Source organism: Silurus meridionalis, chromosome 5, assembly GCF_014805685.1.
Source record: "Silurus meridionalis isolate SWU-2019-XX chromosome 5, ASM1480568v1, whole genome shotgun sequence".
In the NCBI taxonomy this organism is placed as follows: Eukaryota; Metazoa; Chordata; class Actinopteri; order Siluriformes; family Siluridae; genus Silurus; species Silurus meridionalis.
Window position 1 is genome coordinate 3,030,665 of NC_060888.1, and position 10,058 is coordinate 3,040,722.

A 10,058-nucleotide genomic window follows, 5' to 3' on the forward strand; every position below is an offset into this window, starting at 1 on the left:
ACAACAAAACCCTGGTAAAGTGTTCTAGAACAGAAACTTTGTGCAGGTTTTGGATAAAACTACTCCATCTTTATAAACCTTAGTTTGGTCTGTTCCAACCTGTTCCACATAATAACCAAAATTCTAAAAAGATGTATGTGGAAACCCATTCAGCATCTCATTTCTGAAACATCTTAGTCTTTCCCATGACATATCTATTATAAGGTATGACTAAAGGTATTTTATCTCCTACAAATTAAACTGAACTCTGTTACATGAACACATTCACATGTATGAAATATTAAACATGTGAAATATTAGGTGTCTTACACAAGTCTTAGGTTCAACTGGAAGTTGTTTCATTAAAATTTTCTGAAACCCATAGGAGATCATTTTCTCTTTATCTTCAGTCAAATTCTATTAGTGATTCCTCAATTCATGTTAAAAAAATGTATAAATGCTTTTTTATGTGTGTGTAGACTAAAGTTTATAAATTTAAAGCCAAGATATTTATATATATATATATATATATATATATATATATATATATATATATATATATATATATATATATATAAAAATAAAAAATTTATTATTATTAAATAACAGCTATTGCAAATTGCTATAGTAGATATAGCAGATAGCAGTAGATATTCTTTTTATAGAAAATAAAAGGCATAAAAGGTCATTTTTCATCATTTCACTGAAAGACGTCGCACATCAGAATATATAACGTCTTGACGTTGTTGTTTATTTACTCGTCCTCTTTTGGCTTTCCTCGCATTAAAATGTAAGGCAGCGTAATTCAGCTCCACACTCTCGCCCTCCTGTAGGAATGAAGAACAAAAACACATTTTTTTCACTATTTAAGGTGAATGAATGAAAGTAATATTCTCACTAATTATTGAATACGTACCTGACTGAGGGTCTGGTCAGTCACAGAACCTTGTTTAAGTTTCACTGTAAAGAACAAAATGTATTGTTTTAAGACTAGACAAGAGAACATCTTTGTAGTGAGACATACTTGTGTCTATGATCACACCTTTTAGCCTATATATTATATAGATGTGTGGGGCAATGTTGATATGGTGAACTTTTATTTGAGGAGATGTTCATGTTCTGTTTGTTGGAAGGAGCCATCAGTTTTAGCACTTGGTAACAGTTAGAGATAAATGTCTAAGTTTAGTATCATGTAATAGTGTAGTACAGTATACACTATACAGACAAACGTATGTGGACACCTGACCATCACACCTATATGTGATTCTTATGTTTGGGGGTTCAAGCCCCAGCACCACCAAGCTGCCACTGAGGAGCTGTTAAATAAAGCCCTTGAACCTATACACTGTTCCAGCATGATTATATTCACATGCACAAATCCATTTCCATGAAGACATGGTGTGTAAATTGTGGAGTGGAAAACTTGAGTGTGACGTCTAGACGACGGTCAGAGCATCTCCAAAACTGCAGCTCTTGTGGGATGTTTCTGGTCTGCAGTGGTCAGTATCTATCAAAAGTGCTCCAAGGAAGGAACAGTGGTGAACCAGCGACAGAGTGGTGGGCGGCTGAGGCTCATTGATGCATGTGGGGAGCAAAGGCTGGTCTGTGTGGTCCGATCCAACAGACGAGCTTCTGTAGCTCAAACTGCTGAAGAGGTTAATAGTTTTAATGCTCCATGGGTCAGGAGAGTTTTAGCGGCACAAGGAGGACCAACACAATATTAGGCAGGTGGTCATAATGTTTTGCCGATCTGTGTAGCTGTAAATATATATATGTTCACTTTAATAATGGATGTAATTTAGACTTACCCCCATGCTGTTTACCGTTTCTCCATTTACAGATTATGACAAAGAGCAAAGCAAAGATTACGAGCACACACACTCCCAAAGCTACACCGAGGAAGATCACCGCAGGAGCCACAGATCTCTCTGTCACATAGTAAACACCAAAATGGCATTACTGCTACAACATGAAGACGCAGGATAAACTGTGACAATCTTAGTAATGAAGTAAACAGATTTTTTATTTCAATTTTAATATTGGGATTTTCCACCCTCAAGCTCTGGACTTTATATTATAATCTACTCCAAAGCGGTGAGAATTAAAGATCTGTATTTTTTTTTTTTTGTAATTAGACACCACTGTGCCAGAATTTAATTTACATAAAATAGATCGAAAATTACTAGTGGATCACTGATAAAAAAACTTTTTTCCTTACCAAATTGTACTACTGTCCCGTTCCCGAAAATGATCTTCCCACACAGGGCCACAGCGCAGTAGTAAGTACCAGTATCATCGAGGCTGAAGATGTTCATGGACAAGTTGTACACACAGGTGTGTGTAGAAGATTCACACTGAAGGCTGCTGTTGTGATGAGTGTAAATGATTTGAGGATGGGATTGTGATGGAGCAGCTCTGAACCAGAGCACTTGGAGTTCTGCTGCTCTGCTCTCAGAGAGAACCGAACACTGCAGAGTCACTGATGCTCCTGCAGGAACCGAGTCTGATACACTGCTCTGGAACACTGTGACACTTACATCTGCTTTACCTGTACAGTGTGAAATAAAGTGACCAGAACCTGCTGTCAAATATAACATTTAATATAACTGAAGTGTATATAAGGTGCTCATTTAAATATGCAAATTTCTCACAATTTTTGACCATAAGAAGATTCCTCTATTGTTGAAATAAATCAGAGTTTTAAAGAAATCTTACGTTTTACTGATAAAAATGTTCCTTTTCCAAATTCTATTGAAAACTTTCTCAGTCCACAGTAATACATGGCTTCATCTGACGGTTCCACGTGTGCAATTTGTAAATGGCAGCCCAGATTTTCTTTCTTGATGCTGAATCTTGGTGACCTGAACTCCTCCTCGAAAAACGGATCACTTTGAATTGAGACCAATACACAAGGCTCATATCCAACTTTTTGCTTGTACCAAACGACAGATTCGCTGCTGTCCTCTCGCTGTTTAAAGCAGTGCAGAGTCACGTTACCACCAACATCAGCAGAGATCATTGAGTTCGGTTGAATGTCATTTATCTGTGCAGAATCTAATCGAAATTGTTACAGAATTAATATATTATTAATGAAATGAAGCAAATTTTTTATCTTTTGTAATTCAGGTATAATTTTGTTATTAACATGAGACAACAAAATAATTGAATATATGCATGCTGAATGCCTATTGCCTAATGACCTGAAACTCCAGTGTATCAGCTAGAAGGTGTGGAAGGTGTGTTTGTGTGCTTGCAAATAAATGTCTGTTGTTTAGTTTTTTTCTGGAAAAACAGAAAATATCTTTAATAGAATCTCTGTTATTAGGTGGAAAATTGTTTATGTCTGGTGTTAAAAAAATTAGATTTTTTCAGATAAATTCAAATAAATTTTTAACTGAATTTAGATTTTTTTAGGTAAATTTTAAGTCATTCTTTTATTTATTATTTAAAATTCAGTTTTCCTTCAAATTGGTTTCCAACCAGATACAACCCTGTAAAATATTAAATAAGGATTCCAAAACATAATGAAGCATCTCGACTTACCAACTTTTTTAAGGATCATCATTGTAATCCACATCAGCATCACCATCTCCAGCCTGATGTGTGTGTGCAGCATGTCACCTCTCAATACACTGAAAGGTGGATGAACTGAGCACATCTCAGCCTGCACCCAGGATTGCTGAAAGTCTGACATTGTACACTTTGGGTTGCTTTTTTTTTTTTTTTTTTACAATATACACAATGTAGAGTAGAGGTTATCAGCAGATACCATCTTTGGCTCCTCCTCTCATATTTGAATATTTTTTTTTACCAGGAAATTCCTTTAAAAATGATATTAAAATGACGTCATTTGTGTGTTTGAAATCAGTGCACCTCATAAAATAACTCAATAAAATAAATTCTAATTATAATAATTGTAATGATTAAATTCCCTCAAAATTAAAAATTATAGAAAATATTGAATATATTATTAATTTTACTGCAATTTTTAAGGTCATAAATTCAAAAAGGTTGAGGAGGAAATCAAAGTAATTCAGAGAAATTAGTCTGTTTATTTGTTGTGTTTGTGAATTTATTAAATCATAGATTCATTAAATACACTGGCTAATCAGTGCATAATATAGAAAAAATATAAAGTTAAATTATTAAATTATTAAATTAAATGACTGTATGCTGTCAATATGGTCCATAACATGACATTTTTATTACCATTTATTTAAAAAAAGTTTCATGAATGTTTTATTCATAACGGTTGATTATTTTATTGATTACGATATTCAAGACAGTAAAATACTCTTTACTATTTATTTTAAATGTCCTTTTATAACAGTCGTCTCCATTCTGCCGCTAGTAATCCACTTACCACAAAGCTGGAGGCACAAAATCGGAAAGTCTTCGGATGCAGCATAATAAAATGTTGCGTTCACTTCAACTTGAAACCCAAACCTTTTCCAGCAAGGTAATGCTTCATAAAGATATGGTTTACATGGTTTGTTGATTAAGATCTTCAGTGGCCTGCTATAAAGCTACTGAACAACTTTGGGATGAATTGAAACACTGACTGCACCTACTCATTCCACATCAGTACCTGAATTTACTAACACATTTGTGGCTGATGAACACAAATCTCTGCAAGCACACTCCAAAATCCAGTGGAACATCTTCCCAGGAGAGTGGAAGTAAATTATAAGAGCAAATCCGGACTAAGTGTGAAATGCGATGCTCAAAAAAGCACATATCATACTTCAGACCAGGCGTCCGCAAACTTTGGCAAAAGAGTGTATAATTTATTTATTTATTATTTTTAAACCTTGACCTGATGTTCCACTTCATCAGTGGCAGTGAAAGAGAATGTGCACAGTCTCTGGCACAATTCATCTCAAAGTGTCCTAGTGTCCAGTAGGGTTCAGGAAGTCAGGACTCAGTTCTTATACTCCAGTTTCATCATGTCTTCATGAACCTTGTTTTGCACACAGGGTCATTGCCATCTCGGAACAGTGTTTTGGGACCTTAAAGATCCAGTGAAGAGATTTTGCTGTGCGACAGTGTCAGTAAAGACATTTTATACAATATAATTTTTTTTTTATTATTATGATCATGAACAAGAAGTGTGTGTAAGGGGACTTGGGTGGAGTTTCATTCAGTCCTTAATGTAACTCCTCCTACAGCACTGTGTGATACTAACCAATCACATTCTCTCCCTCTCTCTCTCTCTCTCTCTCTCTCTCTCTCTCTCTCTCTCTCTCTCTCTCTCTCTCTCTTATTTCCCCCACCCAGTCCACAGTAGCCATCAGACTCAAAACTGAAATATTAAAATGAGCTGTTATAAGATACATGTGGTGGTTGTCTGGAAATAGAGAAGTGAAACAAAAAAGTATTAGTTGCTCAAGCATAAAGTTTTTCTCTGTGTGTGTGTGTTGTGTGTGTGTGTTGTGTGTGTGTGTGTGTGTGTGTGTGTGTGTGTGTGTGTGTGTGTGTGTGTGTGTGTGTGTGTGTGTTGAGTGTGTGGTCTTAAAGTTGTGTATAGTGGTTTTATAACTCAGCAGAGTGTTTCATCTCTGCAGGCCGCTCTGACCACCAGAGTTGTTTTTCTCAGTAACCTCAGTTTCTCGCCTCTCAAACTTTCCACAGGATGCGTGGCTATCTATGTATACGTGTGTATACATAGAAAACTGACGGGGGGGTTAGGGTTAGGGTTGGGGGATATATAGAATGTATATGGACCAAATGTAATTGGGAAAAGCTACATCAGTATTTATATTGAGCCACAGTAGAAATAATTGTATGTTAATGCTGTACATTTATGCCACAGTAGTGTTTGAATTTTAGAAGGTGTTGATTCTTGGATATTTTTTTTAAAACAGTGGCTCTGACAGCAGTGCAGGTGAAGTCACAAGTTTACATGAATGCATTATGTTATACCTATAACTTTTGTAATTGTGACGAGTTACACGGGACTTCACAACGATAAACTCAGAAGTCATGGGTTCAATTTAATTTACTCCACATTAAACTGGTTTTACTTTGGGTACCCAAAGTGTGTGTGTGTGTGTGTGTGTGTGTGTGTGTGTGTGTGTGTGTGTGTGTGAGAGAATGTGTAGTTTGTGGCAAGCAAGAACATTTGTTAGCTTTATTTTTGCTTTATTTGGAGGTTATTGTTCAGCTTAAAGCTGTGTTCAGGTTAACCAGAAGCTAAAGCAAAAACCACATTGAATGTTCCACACCACTCTCAGCTTTCTATTTTTAGTGTGCATTATGAGTCTGCTAAGGAGCCGTGATGCTGTGACTTCTTATGGAAGAAAGCTGTGAAAAGTCACACAGGGTCACAAACGTCTGCAGAGTTTCTTGATAGGAATGAAATGTATATGTTTTTTTGATGATGATCCAAATAATCCAAAAACAAAGCAAAAAAAATAAAAAAATAAAAATCTCCAAGGATCCAAAAACGTGAGGATAACAAAAAATAAGTTATTGGAAGGTCAAAGCTGAGCATGTCAGATATTAAAGAATATTTAGGTATTTAAATATATTTATATTATAAAAACTAATGATTTATTAATTAATTATGTTTTTCTTCTTCTCTTTGCTCTTAGTTTGGTCATTGGTCACATCCACCCACAGCCCACAGCAGCTCAACACAACCTCCAATAAGCTTCCTGAGAAGAGGCTTGTGGGTGGAGCTTCTTTCTACCTACCATATTAAAAAACACAGGGCAGAAAGATCTTCATTAGTCACATCAAAAGCTTTAGGAACTCTTCTCATATGACCTTTTATAGATGTTGTGTATATTATTTTGGAGAACTGGGCTGATATTATGTTACTGTGTAAGAAGAACTGCACACTCTGGGACAATAATCAACTTCAGAGGGGTAAAAGTGACTCCGCTTCACCATTGTGTACTGAATTGAGCTGTCTTGTGCATGTCACAATTCTTCTTGTCTTTTACTTCACAAATGTACATTTGTTTTGTCCTGTTGTTCTAAATGCATGACAATTCATCTTACTAAAAATCTTAAAATGTTTTCTTTTTGAAAATAAAAAATTATATTTCTTTTTGCATATTTCTTTAACTCATTAAAAAATTAAATTAAATTAAATTAAATTAAATTAAATTAAATTAAATTAAATTAAATTAAATTAAATTAAATTAAATTGATTGTTTCATTTAATAAATCTTACTATTCTCAATAAAAACAAATCAGATAAACAGAACTGTATAATAGTTGGTAACTGCTCATTAAATTATAAAATTATTACTTTTTTTTAAGAAAATGCAGTTACATCTTTAATGTAATATAAAAACATTTGTTTTAGATTATATTAATAAACTCTATTTCAAAACACTTTTTATATGTTTTTATTATTTTTAAACTGTACATAATTGCCTTTAAAATATCATCAAATATTCCTTTATTTATCCATTCATTCATTTGTGACATTTATGATATCCGTATCTGATTGCGTTGGTAGCTGTGGTTAATGTTGCTATGGTAAACAATGTCCATTGTGTCACAAACATTTCAACACCACGGACAGCGACAAAATTTCACTCCTTATCAAGTTTCTTTCTGATCTTAAACTTTTACATTTCTGCTCACACACACACACACACACACACACAAACAAGCACACACAGGTACGCACACGCACGCACGCATGTACGCATGCACGCACACACTTTTTCCCACCTTTCCCAAAATCACTTTGCACTAAAGCGGAGTCTAAAGGCTGTGTCCCAAAACACATTCTACACCGTGTGTATGGCAGGATATACTTTTCCCTTCAGTGGTGTCTTACCTGAAATAATCCACCTCTTAATACCATCACTATGGCACCATTGCTATAGAAACTATCACCATTTTAAAGAAACACAGTACAGTATAACATTGCAAATTCGTGTTTATTTTGGTCTGTGCAGCTCTATTTGTACGTCTGTATTCTTTTGAAGTGTTGTACATCATCATAAGAATAAACAAAAAACAATAGGTATATTTTGATTAAATTATAGAATATGCACAGTATAAAAACAGGGATATAAATGTCTCACAAATGTTCTTGCATTACTGTGGTGGTAAAACCTGAAATTGGCAGATAAACTACATTTCCTTTCAAACAAAAGCACTTTCCTGTTTACTGTTTACTGCTCATTGGCATTTAGTATGTCAGTGAGCAGACGTATTTAAACGTCAACTCACACCTCACAGGTTGTCATGTATGGTCATTGTTGCTAATTGGTCAGATTATTTTTTATGTTTTATCATGACAAACTGTATTATGTAGTAATTTATGTAGTAAAATATTTAAATGTTTGGTTTCTCTGTCTTTGTTTTTGAATGAACACATTGTATTTTGAACACGAATCTGCCTGGTGTGTCTGCTTATTATTACATGACATATTACATAATTTGTTTTTTTTTTTTCCTTTAAGTATTGAAAGAAAGTTTGACCCTTTGACACATGAATGTTAAATCAGCTAGAGATACTGAATGCACTTTGCAGTAGGCCAAAGTTGTCCGTCTGTTGTGGTTAGATTTAGCAGCTATAGTTAGTCTTCCTGTATGAGCGCAGCAATGTGTCAAACGTAAAAAAAAAAAAAAAACTGTGTGGCCACAATGAACATGATGTAAACAGGATGTAATAATGCACATTAAACTTAAAGTCATTTATTTATTGTCTTTGAAGTGCTTTACTCATTGCTGACATTTTTACATGTTAATGTAAGAGTGTCAGTTTTACTATTAAAAATAGTAAGTGGTAATAAGAAGAAAGCAAATCTCTGAGGGACATCACAGAACAGGACTGCAGAAAAAAATAATAAATAATAAAAAAAAAGATTCTTTCTCTACATTGATCTCATGATGATGAAGATTAGAAAAAAATAAGATGGGTGATGTTTTACTAGATTTGGAGTGTGCTTGTGGAGATCTGTGCTCTTTCAGCCGCAAGGGCTTTAATAAAGATAGAAAGGTGTTGTATACTTTAAACATGTACTTTTTGCCATGTTATAGTGCCTCAGCCCACAGAGGGTTAAGGGTCTTGCTTAAGAACCCAACAGTCTTGGCGATGCTGGGGCTTAAACCCCTGACCTTCCAATCAATAACAAAAAACCTCAAAGACTGAACTACCGCCGCTGATTTAGAGACTGGACCACTGCAACTCTCTCCTGGCAGGTCTTCCTCTGAACACTATTCAATTACAGCAAATGATCCAAAACACAGCTGCACGACTTGTGTTCAATTTGCCCAAGTTCTCCCAAAGTGGGGTCACTGCTGCTCCTTCACTGGCTTCCAGTAGCTGCACGTATCAGATTCAAAACACTGATGCCTTCAAGGCCAAAATTGGACGAGCACCATCTCCAGCACCGCTCGACTGGTACCACCTTCTCTCAGAATGAGAGGTAAGTACACTTCAAGGCTCTTCTCTGTTCTGGCACTGAGGTGGTGGAATGGACATCCCCTAGATGTCCGTACAGTGAAGTCCCTGACTATCTTCAGGAGTTGTATTCTGAATTATATTAAGTTGTAATCTAGCATATTCATTGTTGGAGATTTAAAGCACTTTTGTACGTCGCTCTGAACACGGATGTCTGCTAAATGCCACAAATGTAAATGTACATGTAAATCTAAAGATATATATATATATATATATATATATATATATATATATATATATGAAGAATGTTTGTTTGTGTAGGTGTGTGTTTACATTAACCAGCTCTTTCACATAAAACTGCTCGTTTCAGCTCTCAGTTCTCAGCTCTGGCTCTCATAAGAACTTGTTAACCATTGCGACTCCTCAGCAGACTCGGAGAGCATGCACAGGTCTGACCTGGAAAGTTAACGCTTAGCGTGGTGTGGAACATTTACTGTGGTTTTTGCACACTGTACCTTCCTGTTTACCCAAGCACACAAATTTATACTGCACAGCAACCCTATAAATAATGTAAACAAACTTCTTTAAAAACACAAAGCAATATTACATATACTCCTTATAATATATAACAAACTACACACACGCAAACACGTCCACACACACACACACACACACACACACACACACACACACACACACACAATCA

The 10,058-nt window shown here is 35.3% G+C and overlaps 1 protein-coding gene across 1 annotated transcript; it reads right to left on the bottom strand.

Moving 5' to 3' along the window:
* Window positions 1-632: 632 nt before the first annotated feature.
* LOC124385732 lies at window positions 633-3,636 on the bottom strand. Its single transcript, XM_046848980.1, has 6 exons — window positions 3,523-3,636; window positions 2,695-3,033; window positions 2,198-2,527; window positions 1,788-1,907; window positions 896-939; window positions 633-806 (listed from the first exon to the last, which is right to left on the bottom strand). Exons 1-6 carry the CDS (start codon window positions 3,593-3,595, stop codon window positions 675-677), a joined length of 1,038 nt encoding a protein of 345 aa, XP_046704936.1. The 5' UTR covers window positions 3,596-3,636; the 3' UTR covers window positions 633-674.
* Between the last annotated feature and the right edge of the window lie 6,422 nt (window positions 3,637-10,058).